Below are 21,392 nucleotides of genomic sequence, written 5' to 3' on the forward strand. Positions count from 1 at the left end.
GCCAAGACATTGAAGATGAATAGAGGTTCACCAGATGGCCAAGAAGAGAGAGAGTATTTCCAACAGGGGGAATAGTGTGTACGAAGGCACAATATAATTAAATCAAGAGCTAACACTTACTGAGTGTCTACTATGTTCTAAGCTCTTTACACACATCTGTTTATTTAATTCTCACAACTACCCTATGAGGTGGGGCTCTTGTACCCTTTTAACAGATAAGGAGACTGAGGTCATGGGGGCTAACTCTCTAAAGTATGATTCAGTGGATTTGGTCACTCCAGGCTTGGTTGTAACCAGTGCAATTCCTGCAATTCCAAAACATGGGATATGGAAAATTTTAATGAGTTTGAAATGACTGTAGGGTGAGTGCCGGAAGATAAAATGTGAGGCTGGCAATGTAGTCAAGAACTGGAAAGCCTTGAATGCCAGACTAAAAGGTTTTGTACTTCCGTGTATAGGTCAGTGTTTCCCAGGCTGGAATTCCGTGGAAGCCTATTTTACGAGTCATAAATAATGAGATGTGGATAAAGGGGAGAATGGGAGGGGAATTCATGTACATGTGATTTGGGAAACATGGTTTAAATCAAGCTGGACACATTTTCTTTTGTGCTGCAGGACTTGTCAGAGCCTTTACCACGAAGGTGGGCATTGTAATTATCCAAGAAAAAAAAAAGCATCTCCAAGCTTACTTTTGTGGCACACCTCTCAATGGCCCCCAGAATAGTGAATTAGGGGTTGCTGGCAAAAATGATGGCGATCCATGGAGGTGTTTTAAGGCAAGGGGATGGATCATAATGTGATTGCTAGGGCTGTAGGGAAGGTGGCTGCAGAGACTAGAAACAGGCATTAGATTTGGAGGGTCTGCTGAATCCTAGACCCTCCCACCAGGATGTGTGTGAAGGTCGGGGCGGAGGAAAAGGGCTGGTCTGCTTCTGGCCCACTGGCATCAAAGAAAGGCTTCTATTCACAGTGGGTTCAGTGGGGAAAGAAACTGAATTCACACACATGGCATTATCCAAACAAAGCCATGTTGCTTCTGTATAGAACAATGGGCTGGCTTTTCAGGGGGAATTTAGTGGCTGTGGCATATTGCCCAGGCCATCAATTAAATTCCAATCCAATTTCCTTCCAAAGCATTCTCTGCCTTGGGAGTTCCTTTTTAACGCGGAGTGAATCTGGCTGATGAGGCAGGAAGATGGATTGGCCAAATTGCGCAAGGACGCTGTCTTTCACCAGGGCCAGCCTCTCAGATCTTCCAAAAGAGGTCACCCAGCATTAACAGCAAATTAGGCAGAATTAGATCATAGAACAGTTTTAGAGAGGTAGGAGTCTCCTTTCACCTGATCACTTCATCCTTGTCCTCCCTCAGAGGAAACTGAGGCTCAGAGAGCAGAGATGGCAGGGCCGAGGTCATGCAACTATGAAATTAGCTTCCTAAACTGGTCCCCCAGAATTTACTTTTTTTCCTTCCTTCCTTTTTTTCTTTTTTAAGTAGGACGCAGCTCAAAGTGGCCCACGTGGGTATCTTTGCCGACAGGGAACCAGCAACCTTGTTGTTCAGAGCACGGGCTGTGACCAACTGAGCCGCCCGGAAATGACTTCTGTTTTCATGGCGGACCACTCTCTCTTCAGCAACTAGAGGCACCCAGAGCCTTCACTGACCACATAACCCCTTGTGCTAAAGCCTCCCCGGAAGCATCCCCGTGAACTTAGACTGAAATCCGGACGGGATGGAGTAGGGTGTAGGCCAGGGGTTCTTTTTTGTGGTTACAAAATAGGAAGCATAATTTCTCTTCCACAAGGTTTTTTGTTCTAGAATCAAAGTAGGCAACGGATGTGACTGTGCCGTGTACATGAAAAAGGCTATAAAATACTACATGATGAACTTTAATGCAGTTCAATGCAACTTTACATGGTTATGGAGCTATTATGGGATGCAATTTTCCCCATGCCTGGAAGTCCCAATGGCAATGGTTCTCCAACATCAGTGGGCATGTGACTCATCTGGGGTACTTGGTAAAAGCGCAGACTCCTCGATCCCACCCTGCAAAATTCTAAGTTACTGGGTCTGGGATGAAACCCAGGAATCTGCATTTGAAAAATCAGTCTAGAAGATTCTGCTGCAAGAAGATTCTTTTGAGGGCCAGCCGAGTGGCTCAGTCGGTTAAGAGCATGAGCTCTGAGCAACAGGGTCACTGGTTCAATTCCCACATGGGCCAGTGAGCTGCACCAAAGCTGAGCTGCCAACAGGTGGCAGGATGGCTCAGCTGTTGAGAGCACATGCTCTTAACAACAAAGTTGCCGGTTCAACTCTGTGTGGGATGGTGGGCTATGCCCACCCGCAACTAAGATTGAACACGGCACCTTGAGCTGAGCAGCTGAGAGCTGCCAATGGGAGGCCAGATGGCGACTGAACTTGCAGCTGAGCTAGCTGCGCCCTCCACAACTAAGATTGAAGGACAACAACTTGGCTGTTCTCCTTCCCCAATTCCCCAACATTGTTCCCCTTCCCCAATTAAAAAAAAATCTAGGAAAAAAAAAGATTCTTTTGAAAAACACTGGTCTGGAGGAAGGTGATACCCAGGGCTTCCTGGCAGAGAATCAGGAATTTAAATGGATGATTTAATCTTGAGCTTGGGGAGGTGTCACGGACGGTGTCCCAGGATCATCACTGGAACCCTGGCCTCATAGTTTGCAGGTCTGAGCATACATTGCATTTCCTGTGTCCCTTTGGAAAACTGAGGCTAACCCCACTTTCCAATCCACCTTCTCCCACCATTGACTTTATTTTCCATTTACCACTTACACAGCGTGACCACCTCCCAAACATATTTGGATGCTCACATCACCCAGTCTCTGATCAAAAATTATGGCAAAACATTGTCTTGTCATGAGGCTAATAAAGCATGTTATCCTGCCTGTCATAGAAGCTGCTTTACAGATGCTGCTTGCTTTCCACCAGGGCCCTGCATTAATCTCCCTTCCATTCGGCTACAAAGAATGGAGTCTACCTGGGAAGATCAATATTGCATTATCTCACCCACTAGTTTCTATCTCGTTGGGGCCAATGAGTTGACATTCTCGTGTTACAAGCCTAGTGCACAAAGGGAGAGGCAGGAAAAGAGGGAAGGGAAACCACCCATGAAGACGAAGAGTGCTCCCAGGAGCACTGGGGGTGGTGCCAGAGAGCCAAGAACACAAAACGGAGTTAAAGACACTTGCTCTGGAGTTGGACAGACCTGGGAACAGTGCTAAACTTACTTCCAGAAGCTTTGGGATAACAATCCTATTTTTCTGAACCTCAGTTGCCTAACCCAGAAAATGGGTAGGACTAGACACAGAAGGATTAAATAAGATGATATGCATGGTGAAGTGTTGAGCCCAGTTCTTGGCATATAGTAAGGGCTCAATTATTATTGTTGAGATATTGTTATTATTGTAGTTGTTGTCATCTTCACTACTTCCTGGATAACACTGGACAAGTTGCTTTCCCTCCCTGGGGCTCAATTTCCCCAATTATAAAATAAGAATATTTTTGCATCTCTGAAACAAACAAACAAACAAAAAAACAGCAACCAAAGCAAGAGACTTAACTTGTGATAGCAGAATTAGCAAAGGTTTTGGAAATGAGACATTGATGCTGATGGTTGTGGTGTGTGTGTGTGTGTGTGTGTGTGTGTGTGTGTGTGTGTGTGTGTTGCTCGCACACATGCTTTCTGTGTGTCAGGGAATTAGGCTCACCTGGTGGAGAAAACAATACCAGCAAAGATATGGTGGCAAAAAAGTAAGAGGCAAGTGTGCAGAATAGAAGCTATGGGTGCCTCCAGTGCCCCCATAAAGATGTCTATTTAAATACTTAAATTTTGGACCATTTCAGAATTACAGTTTTATCTCTTTGCACCCCTCCATTCATCTCTTCTTCATCCAAGAGGGGGTCAAGATGGTGCATGGTGGATGCGTTGCCTCCAGATGAAAGCCTGGTTGCCTAAGGCTGGATCTTAAGGAAAGTGCTCCCTGGTGTCTCCTGGCCGCTTGTGACACCATCTCATGGCTAGCATCCCTGCCCTCCTACCCTCCACCCCTCAGCCCCACCTTCCTACCCCTCTATGTGGGTAGCCATCTTGTAGTCATTACTTTCCAGGTGAGCTGAGTTCATGCTTAGTTAAAAGGGAGTTGCAAGAAGCAATCCCCATTGAAGGGTGTAATGAGATGTTCACTAATGATCGAGACCAAAATGAAGATGAAACGCGGCCGACCATCCCTTGGAAAGTGGAAATTTGTAGTAGAATAATGTCTCATTGGCCTCTTTGGGTATCACTTGGTTCAGGTTTTTATCCAAACCATTCATATGGTGCTTAGCGTGTGCCTTCATTCCCAAGTCCTGAAAGAATAGAAACAACAGAACAGCAATAAAAATAGTAGTTAGTATTTATATAAACAACATTAGTTTTCTATCCGTCTGCTAGTTACTGCATTGTAAGAAAGCAGCTGGATAGATTTTTTTAATCAAAATTGGAAGATTTGTACTCAATTTGTGGCAGTATCTACTAAAGATGCACATGCCATACTGTGCAACCAGCATTCCACTGGAAATACATCCAACAGTAATGAGTACACATGTGCACCAAAATACATGTATTAATAATACAATATTCACTGTTATACTATTCATAATAGCCAAAAACTGGAAGCAACTCAAATCCCCTCAGCAGGAGAATGGCTAATTTGTGGTATAGTCACAGATGGACTACTATGCAGCAATAAAAAAGGAATGAACTGCTGCTACACTCAACAACATGACTAAATCTTACAAATACAATGAGTGAAAGGAACCATATACAAAAGAGAACATGTTGCATAATTATCCAATGAATTCATAAGCAGCCAAACGAAATCTCAAACATATACAGCCAAATAGGGGATGCCCTGAGGGGAGTGACCCGAGAATACAGTATGTGCTGGCAATTTTGCTTCCTGATCTGGTTGCCAGTTATATAGGCATGTCCAACTTAAGAAAGCTCACTGAGTGGACTTTTCTAGACATATGTTACACTTCAATAAAAGTTTATGAAATGCATTAAAACATATGTTTGGGACCAAGAGATTCTAAATATGGTCTACGTGACCATCCTCACTTTGGGTGTTGGACACAAAAGATCTGAGTTCTGACCTAATGCTCTTATCCCTCTGCCAGGTTTTATCTGGTTATCTTATGCCAAGTGGAAAACTCCAGGCAGAGGTAAAGGACAAACCTCAGGACCCCTCGCTCCTGGCCCCACAGCCTCAGATAGATGTAAGTGCCTTGGAGAGAAAAGCATGAGCCCTGGAGTTAGCTTACCTCCCTTCCATCCCCACCTTCCTTTGAGAACAGAGACTGTTTCCACCATATTTTTATCTTCCCCATTGCTGAGGTCAATGCCTGGCACCCAGTGGATTTTCAGGGAGTTTTTTGAAAGATTGTATGAAGGTATGGATGAATTGATAAATCGCTATTGTGAAAATTAAATAAGATAATGTGCTTAGAATGCTTTGAACAGTACCTGAAATAGCATAGAGCTAGACATTAAGGGGCTCCTATGTCAAACAGACCTGGGTTGAATCCCAGTTCCACCACACTCTCCCAGTGTGTTCTTGGGTGCGTGAATTTCCCTCTATGAGTCTCAGTTTTCCCATCTGCAAAATGGGAAAACTAACAGTCCTTACATCACAGAGTCGTTCTGAGGATTAAATGAGATGGTGCATGTAAAACACTTAGCACATCATAAGGTCCAAAAAAGTGGTCGCCGTTGATATCATTATGTCAAACGTATTAGTGATAGTGTGAATACAGCTACAGTTATTGTTCCTGAAAAAGGGAGATTGTGGCCCTTCCTTCTTCCTCTCTCTGCGTCGATCTTTCTCTGTGTCACCAGCCCCACGTGTGCTGAGCCAACCTTGGCAGAGGGGGCTGCTGAGTGAATAAAAGGAGCTCCTGCCTCCACCCAGGGAGATGGCCCAGGGCCAGGGCGTACGGGCTCAGTGCCCATGAAGTGGGCCAGGTGGGCACCAGGACACTGAGGCTCTCTGTGTAGCCTCCGCGGGGCAGGCTGCTGACAATGGCCACTCTGAGGACCATCGAGTCTGCCTCTGCAGTGCTTCCCCCGAGCCCCACACCCACCACCTGCCCATGAGGCAGGCCTGGGAGTGAAGGGAGGCTCTGTGCACTACCTCAGCCTCAGGCCCACACACACCCGATCCGTTGTTCTTCTTGGCTGCAAAAGCTCATTAGACGCTGAGCAGAGGCTGGCTGGGCTCCAAGAGGAAGGCATTAAGGCCCAGGAGTCAGAGAATGGAGGAGCCTGGGGCTCGGCTTTAGACTGTGCCAGCCTGCTCCCCAGCTTACACTGAGCTCATCTGCTTGGTGAGAACCTTGACCTGTAAAGGCTGAGGGTAGAGAGGTGTGCTGTGCATCCTATATCCCCGAAACACAGAGTGTGTGTTCAGTATGTGGTTATCAGATGGAATGGATTGGGATGAGATGGGTGGACTGTGAAGGGATGAGAGAGAGTAAAATAAAAAGCAATTGAATGGGAGAGAGTGGGATGGATGGGGTGGAATGTGGTGAAATGGAATGGGATGAGATGGACTGGAATAGGATGGATGAGAGGGGAGGAAAGGAGGCAATGAGATGGGGTAGAAGAGAAGGAATGGCTTCTATTTCTGGCCCAAGTCCCTCTTGACACTGACCTGGAAGGCGGCAGGCGTGGATCTGGCATGGACAGAGTCACCTGAGAGAGCAGGGGACAAGTGGGGATATGCAGAAACTATTTCTTCCTCCAAACCCCACAATGGTCAGCTATGGCCCCCAAAGATGAATGGTCTCTTAACATCACCTATCTGCATGACATCAGGTATGGAGGGGATATAAGAGACTATCTTGCCCAGTGCTTTACAAATTATGTTCAGATCCCAACCCCACCAGCTATTATACTAGTTGTGTTGCTTTGGGCAAGTGACCAAACTTCTTTGAGTCTCAGTTTCTTCATCTGTAAAATAGGGGTAATAAATAATAGTACTTACCTCCCAGGGGCATTGAGAGGAGCAGATGAAATGATCCATGTAAAAGCATGTACTGTAGGACCCGACACTTATCACCATTAGCCTCCATCATCACCACCACTACCACCACCACCATCATCATCATCATCACCATCATCATCATCGCCACCATCATCACCACCCTCATCATCACTGTCATCACCACCACCACCTTCATCACCACTATCACCATCCTCATCATCACCATCATCATTATCATCATCACTGTCATCATCATCAAAGGTGGCTCAGATAAGGGGAAAACTTAAGGGGCAGCTCTCAGACTCACACCCCAACTCCTGATTCAATCCATGTAGTCCCATTTTGGGCTGATTATAAGGGTTCAGAGGACCCCAAGACCACCCTCAGGTTTAATCATTTGCTAGAAGGACTCACAGAACTCAGAGAAGCCATCACACTCAGAGCTCTGATTTGTTACCGTGAGAGGATTCAGACCAAAATCAGCAAAGGGAATAAGCTCATGGAGCAGAGTCCTGAAGAGACCAGGCATAAGCTCCCAGTTATCCTCGTCCCATGGAGTTGTGCAGGCAGCACCTACTTTCAACATGAGATGCTATGCAACACCCACAAAATATTGTCAACCAGGAAAGCTCACCTGAGCCTTGGTGTCCAGGGATTTTACTGGGGGCTGGTCACATAGGCATAAGTGACCACCCACGTGGCTGACTTAGTCTGCAGCCTCTGTCAAGGTCAAACTGATACCATGCCCAAGGCTCACACCATAAATAACATTGTTAGCAGAGAGTTCCTAGCAGGGCCCAATGCCCCCAGATAAACAATCACACTTTTATCAGGGTCTTAGAGGCTCCCTTCCAGAAGCCAGGGAACTTTCTCTGGAATATGCAGGGTGTGGACAATCCAAGCCTGCTGAGTGAATCCTTTACTGCACAATTATGTATTGCCATTCTTATTAAGGTTTCATGTAAAGAAATGATTCCATTATACAGAGATTAAAATGGAACTCTAGAGATGAGAATGGACTTACCAAAGGACACAGAGGAAGTTAATGAGGCATCCTGACTATCCTAATTCAGAGCTTTTTCCTTCATACCACAGGCCTCAGTTTGCCCATCTGTTAAATAGGCATCCTGGGCCAGTTCTCGCACCTCTGAGGTGCCTTTGGGTTCCGCCTTTGTAGACGTTGTCCTTTCACTTTTCTCTGCAGTCCAGTCCTCAGGAGGAGCACCTGGGTCTCTGCCACCCGTAGGGCACAGTTAGGGCCCTCCTTTGTCTCTGGGACCTCTTGGCTGGAGCAGATCCTGTGCTAATTTGTTTGTAGTAGGAAGTACTTGGCGTTCACTCTGGAAGCATCCAGGCCAGGGTTCTGGGGCCAGCTGGAGGAGAGACGTGGAACAAATACAGTTGACCCTTGAACAATGCAGGGGTTAGGAGTGCCGACTCCCCACGTGGTCAAAAGTCCATGTATAACTGTTGACTCCCCAAAAACTTAACTACTAATAGCCCACTGTTGACAAGAAGCCTTACCAATAACATAGTCGATTAACACATATTTTGTATGCTATCTGTATTATGTACTGTGTTCTTACAATAAGGTAAGCTGGAGAAAAGAAAATGTTATTAAGAAAATCGTAAGGAAGAGAAAATATGTTTACAGTATTCAGCATTCAACACAACAGGTAAAGCCATGAGAATGTCTTATTTGTCCCCAGCAAATAAAGCCTCTTGTCCCTGTTATGTCTGAAGAGAGACCTGCCCTCATCTCTTAAATGAAACAAATTAAGCCTTGCAATTGTAAGACTGCTTTGGACATCTTTTTAAATTATTATTATTAAAGTTTATTGGGGTGACAATTGTTAGCAAAGTTACATAGATTGCAGGTGTACACTTGTGTAATACATCACTTATATATCCCATTGTGTGCTCACCACTCAGAGTCAGTTCTCCTTCCATCACCATATATTTGACCCCTTTACCTTCATCTACCACACCCCTCCCCCCTTACCCTCTGGTAACCACTAAACTATTGTCTGGGTCTAGGGGTTTTGTTTCTTCATTTGTTTTTCTTGTTCTTTTATTGTTTTCAGTTTTATATTCTACATATCGGTGAAATCATATGGTTCTCGACTTTTTCTGTCTGACTTAATTTGCTTAGCGTTATAATCTCAACATCCATCCATGTTGCTGCAAATGGCACTATTTCATCTTTTTTTATGACAGAGTATTATTCCATTGTGTATCTATACCACATCTTCTTTATGGCTTTGGACATTTTAAAGTGCAATCATACACAAAACTCCTCCCCGTCCCATCGCCCCAATGTTTGTTTCAAGGTTAATCAGGTAAAGATCACTGTCCTAACTTCATGAGACCAGAAAGCAAGGCTTTGAAAGGTGGAATTTGCTCAAAGTCACATAGCAGTTTAACGGTAAAAACAGTGCCAAGGCCAGGTCTCCTGCCTTCCCGGGTCATCTCCGCCTCTGAGCACATCCTATAAGCGTCCTGGGATGCCGACTTGCTCTTCATTTTTGTCTGTGAAGCTGAGCAAACAGGTGAAGAGAAATTGTAAACTTGCTATATCTTTTATATATATTTATTTATCTTTGAATTTTTGTAAGAGTTTATGTGAGCCAAACTGACGAGATATGCTGGGAGCAAGATCTCAAATGCTCCCCACTTGCTATGTCTTTTAAACTCACTTGTAAACCGTCTGGATTCATCCCCAAGTATTAGATTTGTCTGGGTGAGTATAGTGGTAATTGAATCTCGATAGATTTCCCACTGTGGGTTTCCTCTCTGAGCTGTCTTGTGTGCCTGTCTCTCAGCCCTCCCTCAATGACTCACTGATTTTCATGTACACAAATAAATCATGCTGTGTTCCTCTCCCCTCCACTACCGACAAGAAATCACCAAGTCTCACCATGAGATATGAATGAAGTAGGGGTGGGAGGGGGGAGGGGGAAGGATGGAGGCAGGAGGGGAGAAGGGTGTTTAAATGCTAATCGGTTGGCACTAATGTCAACCACAGTTAATCAGATTGTTAAAGACACAAAGGCCGGATCACACCCCTGTGCCAACAGCTATCAGGCCTCATTTACGGGAAAGATAGATGCACTGCCCAGCTGATGCTCTGATGAGACGTAACTGGACATAAAAGAACGTTCAAGGCTTTCTGAACCCAACACGAATTACAAAGGAAGCCCATTCGTGTGGGAGAAGCTAGCTCACAGAGGACAATTATCAAATAATTACTCTTGTAGCCGAAACACCGAGAGTCCTTTCTTGCCTGCACAAGCTTGTTCTCTGTGCTGGAAGTGCCCGGTGGCCTCCTGGGTTTCTGCAGCAGACTCAGGAGGAAGGGTTGGGGTGACAGCTCACATGCGCATTTTGGTGTGCTGTTTTGGGCAATGTGTACCTCGCACCAAAATCTCCCCTCCATCCATAGGACCGTGGCATGTTGGGCAGTGCCAGCAAAATGAAGAGACCAAACAAATTCACCAGTTGGGCTTCTCTCTGCCCTCTGGCAGCTAAAGCACACCGTGTGGTTTATGGGGATGGAAAGCTTTTATGCTCTGCTTGGACCAGGATGAAATTATGTTTGTAATTAAAACAAGTCAGGGTGTACGTTCACCTAGAACATCTCTTCAGTCAGGATATCATAAATCAAAACATGCTCATCTTGTATCAAGTTTACCAAGGATTCGCCTTTAATAGCTAGTAGCGTAAACCATCTACTAGTCTCCAACCCCTCACTGATAGAAGCGGACTTTATCTAACACACCAAGGCTTGTTCTCAACCAGCGACGCAGGCACATTCAGAATTTATTAAATAGATATCTATGAGGGGCCTACTATGTGTCAGGTGCATGGCCATGGAATAGGTCCTAGGAGACGGTGATGAACAAAGCGGAAGTGACCGCTGTGCTGGGGAAACTTACTCCTAGAAGGGAAGACAAGAAAGGAGCCAGACAAGTACAATAGTGGGGTTGATGTGCTGTTTCTCTTTGATGGTGTTAGGAGTCAGGGAAGGCGCATACGTGCAGGGAGAGGTTAACAGTATCATATGCAATGTGATGGAGCTATTACAGGGGCAAGGAAGAGAGAGATGTTGATTAAACTCAGGAGAACTGAAATTATTTCATTGCGATGTGGCAGGCAGTGATAAACAGGATGGGGAGCTTGCTGGGACAGAGCGCCAGGAGCTTTCCAGGAAAAGGCAGAGTTTCAAGCGTACCAGTCCCCGGGTGGGGGGTGGTTTAGGAAGATCCCTCTGACAGCTGCAGATGGAATAGGCTGGAGTCATGGAGCAAAGTCCGGGAGAGAATCAGGGCTTTTGCAACAAGGGCTATGGGAGTCATAGGATATCTTAACATGTCTAAGATGCAACTTGCTGCCTTTGCTTCTGTCACTGTGGGACTCAGGTTGTTTTGTGCATTATAAAAATGAACACCTGAGTCATCCAATATCCCACTCGACTGTGTTGAATGGAACCCCAGTGCCTCTGGTCCTCATGGGGTCTGGCCTGCCGTGGGCAGCTCTCGTGCTCTGTCTGCGACTACAGGACATCGCCCAAAATGGTCATCTTAGACGATTTTTTCACAGTGATGGACTCTAAGCCTGGTAGGGATGATCCTTAAATGATCTGGTGTGGGCTGATCCCATTTTGAGGGAATCGTCCTGCCTCTCCTCCATGGAGGGTGAACCGCCTGGGAGGAAGCAGCGGGGCTTTGATTTCCTTTCCCTTCCACCGAGGGCCTTGAGCCTTCCCTGCGTCCTCCAATGGCGCTGTCCAATCACAGATGCTCAATCAATGCTCCCAGGCCCCTCCCTCTTCGCTGCCACTCACTTCCCTGCCAGTAACTCATCTCCAGGTGGAGGGAGGACTCAGACTAGAAATCTGTTTATGTTAGCCCTGGGGAGAAATGTGGGTGAAAAAAAGGAAGTTAGAACAACTGGTCCTTGAGAAAGCTGAGGACCAGACCATAGCAGCTTTCCCCAGGGTGAGCCCTGGGCGCTTGGTCTTGTGTTAGCAATCCCTACACCACCAGCCCTGCACAGCCACATGCAGAATCCTAGAGTTCCTGGATTTGAGCGAAACTTCATCAGCTCCCAACTAAGGTGCTAAACACCCCAAAGCACCCTTACTTTCTTCTCCCACAATTTTCCTTGGCTGTCTAGTGTGTGCTGGGCAGTGCAGGAAATCCAAAGATGAATGCTAGGTCTCCTGTCCCAACCTCCTGGCCTTCTCTCCATCACTTCGCATCTTCCTGCTCTTTTCTCCCTTCTACCTTTCTCCCTTGATGGATTCAAGAAATATTTACTGCATTTCTCCTACATTAAAGACACTGTTGTAGGCATGGGGGATAAAATAGGGAACAAAATAAGTCAAGTTTATATACTTTTTTCACTCAGCAGTACATTAACTTAGATTGATGAGAAGATTCAGGGCAAACCCCAACTCAGCGTGTGGGACAAAAGTATGAGGGGGGAGGGGCTTTGTGGTCCCCAGACAGCTTCTGAGTGTCCCAGTTACTCCACACTTGGGACACGTGTGGCCATGAGAGGTGTTACTGCGTGGGTATGGGCTACCTCGTGGAGACAGACAATGAACAAGGAAAGAAACCACCACGATTAATTCAGATGGCAGTCATGCTCAAAGGGGAATGAGAGGGAAGTGATGGGGTATCTTGGAGAAGCTGATTGGAGGCCTTAATGACCACAGGGCGTCAGCCAAGCAAAGATATCAAAGAAGAGAGTTCCAAGCAGAGGGAATAGCATATGCAAGAACCCTGGGGTGCAGAATGAACTTCGAAGGTTTAAGGAGCAGAAAATAAAAAGTGTGTGTGTAGTTATATTATTATTTGAGGAGGGAAATGGTAAGAGATAATGATGGACAGGGAGGTCCAAGGCCAGAACCCAAAGGCTTTGTAGCCCGTGGAAAGGTGATTTGATCTTATTTTCCGTGTGATGGGAAGCCACTGGCAGGTTTTAAGCAATAAGTTCCTATGATCTGATTTACACCTTAAAAGTACTCCCCCCCTGCCGTAGATTATTTTTTTTTTACTTTAAAAACAAAATATGATCATTCGATCATTTTCAAGGGCTAATCTGGTACAATCCGATGGGCTATCGATGTTGTTCACTGTTTTATCCCCATCACCTTTGGTGGGAATTCTGTGGTAGCTGATGGTCTACCTATGTATAAAGATTCTCATCTGTCTTGCCAAAGGTAGAGAGAGGACCACCAGGGGCCATTTAATATAACTGAAAAGTCAGTACCCCATAGAAGAGTGTGATGTGCTAGGTAAAGTACAGAGTACTCTTGCTTAACCTAAGTGTAATAAACAAGATAATTAGACCTGTTAGAAGGGTCTCCCAAGACTCTGGACTCTAATTAGTCAGCATAGGGGCTGAGGGTGGTCATCACTCACCTCACCAGTCCTTACCTATGATTTTAAGCAGCAAGGAGCTGGCTGGGATCAGCTTTACTACTGGTGAAGTTAGGATGCAGACCACAGTGGGACACCTGTACTGTTTCCTCCCCAAGTGACTTCAGTTTTGTGTATCCAGGCACAGCAGAGATGTGTCTGCAGAGGGAGGGAGAGAGGAAGGGAGGGAGGGAAGGAAGGAGAGAGGGAAGAAAGGAGAGAGGGAGAGCCACATTGCTGGCTCTTCAGGTCAGTGGCTCTGCACTGGAAACATGATGCAGTGGACATCAGTGATATCTTTATCTTTCCTTAATAGCTCCAATCAGATGGCCCCTCCTCTTCCAGGAGGAGTGAGGAGAAATTGAGGTGAATACCAGTGTTGCTTCCTGGGACTCCCTGCTAAAGCAAAGCAGAATTTCCCACCCACTATGGAGATGTGAGAGCAGTTAGAAACTCTGAGAAAGGCCGTGGTTGGTTCTCTGCCGTTCTCTGAAATTGGGGTGACTATCTTAGGAAATTCATTATTATTATTATTATTATTATTAACCATTATTACTAATTATTACTGCTATAATAAATAGCATGCATGTGGCAAATTAATCAAACTGTATAAAATGAGGCACAATAAAAGGTGACTCCCTCCCTCACTCAGGTTGAGCAATGCAACCTCTAGGCCACTCTCCTGAAGAATTACCTGGACATGTTCACCAAAGATGTGTCTTTATTGCAAAGTTATTTGGGAGGACGGAGTGGAGAATCGTAACGACATAAATATTCATTGATTGGAGCCTGGTTCAATAACATATGTGTTTGTATTTTAAGGTAGCCATTAAAAAAGAATGAAGTGACCATTATAGGCTGACATGAAAAGATATTCATGATGGATTTTGAGTGAAAGATTGGTGATGGAATACTAATATATGGCATACTATACAGCAGTGAAAAATGGATCAGTGAAAACTACTTATCAACATGGATGAATTGCACACAAAGTGTTGAGGGAAAGGAGAGGAAAGAGGGGAAGCAAAAGAAAGGAAAAGGGGCAAGAAAGGGAAAGAAAAGAAAAGAAAAAGAAAAAGAAAAGCAGGTTTCAGGAAGATTCATATGAATGAGTACATTTATATAGCTCTGAAACATGCCACACAATACTACAAATTGTTCAGAGACATTGACGTGTGTAATAAAGACACACAGTAAATAACAATAATAGTAAAATAATAACAATGCACATCATAAATGAGAACGCTGAAGGTTAAATTCAAGAAAGCACTCTCGGGGTGGAGAAGATGGAGGAGCTGATAGGGACGAACAAACAGAAGCTTCAGCTGCAGGCGTACACACGTGGGTAGTGGTTACCTTCATGTTTGTCTCCTTTTGAACGACTGAAATATTTCCAAATGCATTTCCTAGTAAGTGTCAGAACAATATATACAATGTAAGAGCTCTGTGACTGTTCAGATAGACAGAAAGTGACAACAATGCTCATGAGAGTTGACAGGCTGCTACGTGAGTGCCATGCTTTACACTTGAGAGTTCATTTACTTTCTAACAACCCTAAGAGCTAAGGCTGGGACAACCCCATCTTACAGATGAAAACACTGAGGCCCAGAGAGGGGAAGTGACTGCCCAGTGTCTTGGGGGCCGTTAGCAGCAGGCTGAGTTTGGAACGCAAGCAATTCTGACTCCAACCCTGCAGTCCTCTGTGCTATCACACTTTTTCAGGGAAAAATATTTCATTATTTTTATATCAATACATTCTAATACTGATTCCTTTTAGAAAGCAGGGTTGGAGGACAGGCTGGGGGTAGGGCAGTGCTCATACTTTTGATTTCATACCTTTCAAGCATTCTTGCACTCTTTTTCTTCTTTTTAATTTTATTTTTTTATTAGTTTCAGGTGTACAAAGCAACATAATAGTTAGACATTTAAACCCCTCATAAAGTGATAACCCACCCCTCAAGCTACTACCCTCTGACATCTTATATAGCTGTTAAAATACCATCGACTATCTTCCCTATGTTGTACTCCACATCCCATGAATATATATACCAATATATTTAGTTATAGTTGACATTCAATATTATTCAGCTTCAGCTTCAGGTGTACAGTGCAGTGGTCAGGCATCTACACCGTCCATGAAGTGGTCCCCCTGATAAGTCCAGTGCCCATCTGGCACCTTACTTGATCTTTACAACATTGTTGCTCATATTCCCCATACTGTATTAACTACCAATTGGTATTTCTTAATACCGTCACCTTTTTCACCCTGCCCCCAACCCCATTCCCATCTATCACCCTGATAAATCTAGTACCTATCTGGCACCATACCTAGTTATTACAATATTGTTGAGTATATTCTTTGTGCTATACCCTACATCCCCATGACTACTGTGTAACAACCAATTTGTACTTCTTAATCTGTTCCCCTTTCACTTATCCTTTACCCCCCTCCCATCTTAAAGAAGTCCCTCTAAGATTCCGTGTAATACTGGTTTGGTGGTGATGAATTTCTTCAGCTTTTTCTTGTCTGGGAAGCTCCTTATCTGTCCTTCAATTCTAAATGACAGCCTTGGTGAGTAGAGCAATCTTGGTTGTATGTTGTTGCTTTTCATCACTTGGAATATTTCCTGCCTGCAAAGTTTCTGTTGAGAAATCAGCTGACAGTCTTATGGGGGCTCCCTTGTAGATAACTAACTGCTTTTCTCTTGTTGCTTTTAAGAATTTCTCTTTGTCTTTAACATTTCGCATTTTAGTTATGATGTGTCTTGGTGTGGGCCTCTTTGGGTTTATCTTGTTTGAGACTCTCTGTGCTTCCTGGGCTTGTATATCTATTTCCATCACCAGGCTAGGGAAGTTTTCTGTCGTTATTTCTTCAAATAGGTTTTCAATTCCTTGCTCTCTTCTCCTTCTGGTACCCCTATAATGCGAATGTTGGTATGCTTGATGTTGTCCCAGAGGCCCCTTAAACTCTCCTCAATTTTTTGGATTCTTTTTTCTTTTTGCTGTTCTGGTTGGGTGTTTTCTGCTACCTTATCTTCTGCATCGCTGGTTGGATCCTCTGCTTCATCTAATCTACTGTTGATTCCATGTATTATATTCATTTCCATTATTGTATCCTTTATTTCTGACTGGTTCTTTCTTATGGTTTCCATCTCCATTTTTACGCTTCCTATCTCTCGATTGAAGTTCTCCCTGAGATCACTGAGCATCTTTATAACCAGTGTTTGGAACTCTGCCTCTGGTAGCCTGCTTGTCTCCATTTGTCATTCTAGGAGGCGGCTGGGTGATTCTCCAGCTCGTTTTGAAGCTGGCCACTGGGGGCACCAGTCCCAGAACCACCTTGGAGGGGGATCTGCTGTAGGTCAAGTTCAGCTACAGCCTATGCCCCACCCGGGACCACCTGGCAGGAGCCACAAAGAAATCCGCAAATGGCTGCTACCCGTGCTATGCTTAGAAGCACGTTGAGAGGCCAAGCTGCAAACCAAGGCCGGCTGCCGCTAGTGCTGGCTTAGGGCTGCTCAGCCAGAGGCACAGGACACACTCAAGCCAGATGCTGCTTGTCTGGGTTCTACAAACCTTTGCGAGACTCTAGGAAACTCTGCAGCTTGAGCCAAGGCAGCCGGTCTGCACGAAAAAGCCACTGTAAGTGGCCTGGGTGTGCCGAAAACTTGTGCGTGGCCAGGTCTCAAATCCCCAGGGTGTGGTGAATGAATTGGGGAGACTCAGAAATGGTGGCCTCCTGTGTCTGCACCTGGGGAAAGGGGGAGGACTTAGCAAAGAAACAATGGCCTCCACCAGCTCTCCTGTCCAGAAGAAAGCTACCTCTCCAGCCCTTGTCCTAAGCCAGACAGCTCAGTTCCCCACCATTTGTCCCTGCCAGCTTTCCAGCTGCTGTGCCAGTGCTGGAACTCAGAGCCAGTGGTTCCGTTGGTAGGTAAGCCTGTGCACTGTCCCTTTAAGAGGAGCGCTTGTGAGTGCAGCCACACTCAGTCTCACTCAGTCACAATCTCCGCTGGTTTTCACAACGAGAAATTATGGAGACTTCTCTCCCCGGCACTGGAACCCTAGGTTAGGGTGGGGCTGGGACTTCTCGCTCCTTTGGGGGACGTGGGGGCCCCCACAGCCGAAATATCCTTCCCAATCTTTAACAGTCACACACGGATATGGGACCAGCCCGTTCCATGTCTCTGCCTTTCCTACCAGGCTGGAGGTGGCTTCTTCTGCAGGTCCTTAGTTGAAAGGCTTCAGTTCAGCTTGATTTTAGGTGATTCTGAATAATGGTTGTTTTGAAGAGTAGTTGTGATTTTGATGTGGTTGTGAGAGAAGGTAAGCGCAGCGTTTACCTGCTGCGCCATGTTGGTTGTCCTGTCTTGCATTTTTTTTTCAAATAAACTATTTTATAGGGGGGGGAAACTGTCTGAGGGTATGGGAAATAGGGAAGAGCACAATGTCAGAAACCGTCTTAATTCTATCCCAACTGGTTCTATGATCGTGGACAAGTCACTTCCTCTCTCTAAGGCTTGAGGGGTTTGTTTTTTTTCTTCTATAAAATGGGAAAAACAAAATGCCGATCTCACAGAATTGTTTGGAGGTTAGAAAGCGGTCACACCTGGAGATGCACTTTGTGGGGTATAAGTTTCTATCAGAATGTTGGTATTGTTAGCATGAGCATACAGGTTAAAAGGGCTGTAACTGAGGCAGTAGATAAAACCCCACTGTCCCGCACAAGCCCACCTCCCTCCTCTGTCCTTTGTCCCAGAAAGTCTTCTCCAAGTCCAGATGTGAGGGGCATCATTAGTTTATCTAAGGGTCCTTGTGCCCACAGGACTGAGTAAGCCGGGTACCCTGGGTCCTCTCTGGCTGGAAGGAATGGGTTGAGCTCATCATCTCCGGCTATTCCTTATCCAAGGTTGACCTCTGGATGCCAGCACCTGTTGCCTGGCCCAGGGGCAGGCACATAGTAGGCGCTCACTGAATGAATGAATGAATGAATGAATGAATGAATGAATGAATGAATATGAATGAGTCGATGATCAAATGTGAGCGGGAGAAGAAAACTCAGCCCTCACTCAATCCAACGTCCTTATCTATACAATGAGGATTACGCTAAAACCTTCTCCAACCCTAAAATTCACAGATACAAGCAGAACAAAGCTGATTAGCTCTGGGAATGGGAGGGAAGGTCTAGTTCGTTCTGAGGGCAGTGCCAGGTCACCTGTTTTGTTAAGTGTGGTTAACGCAGGGGTCATCAATCAGAGGCAGTTTTGCCCCCACCCCCACCCCCACTCCCACCAGGGAACATTTGGCAACGTCTGGAATTGTTTTTGATTGTCACAACCAGGACTAGAAGGGAAGTTGCTACTGGATGGAGGCCAGAGATGCCGCCCAACATCCTGCCATGCACGGGACAGCCCCTTGCCCCCCAGCAAACAATTATGCAGCCCAGGGTGGTTCTGATGTCCCTGGTTTTGTTGGGTGTGCTTTGGTGTGTTTTTTTCAAACCTCAGATAGCCTTGTTTTGTGACTAAAGTGCTGTGTGATACTGGGCAGCCATTTTTTCTCTCTGTACCTCAGTTCCTTTCTCTGCCCAGTTTGTAGCCAGGAACTCTAGAAGCCTTTGGGTCTGTAAGATGTGATATTTAATTTCTGGTTTGTCCCTGTTGGGGCCAAGCACAACAACCAGGATAGGCTGGGCAAGCCCTTCTTGTGGAGTGTGAAGGTGCAAGAAACCACCACTGAAACAGATACTGGTAATGATGGTTGGAATAGCAACTAACATTTTTATAGGACCCTTTACCAAAAATATGTGAAATGATGCATCTGCTAGTCCTGTCCCCTAAAAGTCTTCACTGTGAAAAACCCAATGAGAGAAGAATTATCCTCATCCCCACCGGGAAACTGAATTCCAAAGTTGCCTCAATGACCCAGGTAGGGAATGAAACACTCCTGTGATGACAAATGTGTCTGTCTGCCTTCACTCTGGGTGCTAACGGTAGGCTTCAAAGCCTGCTCTTTACGTAAATATTGTTTTTTCATTTAAGAAAGTATTAAATATTTATTTACACATTTTTGGAAAATACCAAAAATAAAGAAGGAAGAAATATCACTCAACAGTCCTATCACCCAAAGGCAGCCAGGACCAATCCTTTTGGTGTCATTTCTTCGTGTCAAAAGGCAACTCTCTCTGTGTTGCAGTTTGTTTCAGTTGGTTGTTTCTAGTCATTTCCACACACACTGTAGGATTTTTACCTCTTGCTCTTTTCACCAAACATGATAGCAGAACCATCCCCCAGCTTTGTTTCCTCCACATCACACTCCATCGGTTTGCGCCCACGAGGATGTGCTACGGCTTGGAATCCATGCCGGTCCTTAGCCTTTTCCCCTGTTCCAGGCAGTCAAAATACAAAACGTCAGCTTCAGAGCGTCAGACTAGGTGCTTTTTTTTTTTTCTTGAATGGGATGCTTCCCAATATAATCTCCCATCTCTGCATCCAAGTTAAAAAAAAGAGAGACTTGGCAGGCAAAACAAATGTTCAGTCACCTTCAATGCTGCTCCATTCTGTCTCGAGAGAGGAGAGAAGCATCAGTATGTATTTCACTAAAGCTCCAGCTCTTCTGTTTGATATCCTGTTTGGTTATCGTGGTGTGCCTGTCTTTCTAACTCCTTGAGAACAGGGACCATATCCTAGAGTGCTGACTCTCCTGCAGAGAGAATCGGAACCCAACACTTTCACTCATCAATTGATTGACAGCATTTGAGCGGAGCACGGAACACACGTGATAAAGGAAGAGTCAGCCAAATGTGACAGCAATGATTGAAAATGTTCAGGGCTCTGAGAAAGAGGCGTTAACTTAACACAGCGGTCATTGGAGCCCCAGGAAAACCAGCCTATTCAAGCAAGTGATTAAGTTGCTGGATCTCTGAGGCCCTGGAATCCAAGTTTGGCTGATTCCCAGTGGGACTTGGTTGTGCGTGGCGGTCCTCCGGCCAGCATCCCCGCTGAGAACAAGGCCTTCAGGCTTTGCAGACTGCAGGTCCACACCCAACTGTCTTCAACATGGCCTTCAGTTTGAAGCCCTCCAGAGAGATCCCAGAGTGTGTGAGCTTTGAGAAGGGAGGTGAATGTTCCTGGTGGCTATGCAACTCTCCCTGGAAGTTTTCAGAGGGGAAGGGCTGACTCAGCCCAGCTGGCTCTACTTCCTAAGATGCTTTCTAGTTGCTGTGCTCAGTTAGCCCTGGGTTTTACCCTAGGGACTCCAGAGGAGGGCGCAGGGGCAGTGGAAGGAAGCTGATTGTGGGACTTTTCTCTTGCATTTCCTTCTGCTCTAGTTGGCTGTGTTGGATCTCAAAGGGCCGGAATGTCCGGGGGAGGTCCCAGGCCTTGGAAAGAGTCACCACCTGCTGCACCCACTTGCCACCTACAACTCCATGCACTTAGAAGGCAAAACTAATGAGGGCCACATAGGAAGTTAGGCGAGATCACAGGTCCCAAAATGGACTTTTCTGATAACCATGATAATAAGAGTCACTGGATGGGCTTTTCAATCTTCAGCTTCCCTGGAGATTCAGACATAATGGGTCTAGCAGAGGAGACTAATCATTTGTATTTTAACAGGGAACATGGTGGGGGATGGGGTGTATCATCTGGGAGGTTTGAAAAACACGAAAGAGATGCAAACAGAACAATGGTTTAGAAAGAGAGGGGTTGGGGAGAAGGGGCTGCTTCAAGTCGAGAAGGATGCCAGTGATAACAATACCCCATAATTCTTTATTTTTTTAAAGATTTTTATTGGGGAATTGGGAGGATGAGAACAGCGCTGGGGAATTGGGGGAAGGGGAACAGACAAGTTGCTGTCCTTTTGTTCTTCAGTCTAGTTGTGGAGGACGTTGCTTCACTGGCCCAAGTT

The 21,392-nt window shown here is 45.5% G+C and overlaps 1 protein-coding gene across 8 annotated transcripts in view; it reads left to right on the forward strand.

Annotated features, from left to right (window-relative positions):
• The window catches only part of SEZ6L (seizure related 6 homolog like), a 188,421-nt gene that overhangs the window by 95,172 nt on the left and 71,857 nt on the right, over nucleotides 1-21,392 (forward strand). For 6 of the 8 annotated variants that reach the window (XM_019663965.1, XM_019663966.1, XM_019663967.1 and 3 more), the window contains exon 2: nucleotides 5,195-5,293. The exons of the other annotated variants lie outside the window; for them this stretch is intronic. In XM_019663965.1, the coding sequence (XP_019519510.1) occupies nucleotides 5,195-5,293 (99 nt within the window). The remainder of the gene's footprint in view (nucleotides 1-5,194; nucleotides 5,294-21,392) is intronic. 8 annotated transcript variants of the gene reach the window in all.

The sequence above is a fragment of the Hipposideros armiger genome, unplaced genomic scaffold, assembly GCF_001890085.2.
Source record: "Hipposideros armiger isolate ML-2016 unplaced genomic scaffold, ASM189008v1 scaffold_411, whole genome shotgun sequence".
In the NCBI taxonomy this organism is placed as follows: domain Eukaryota; kingdom Metazoa; phylum Chordata; class Mammalia; order Chiroptera; family Hipposideridae; genus Hipposideros; species Hipposideros armiger.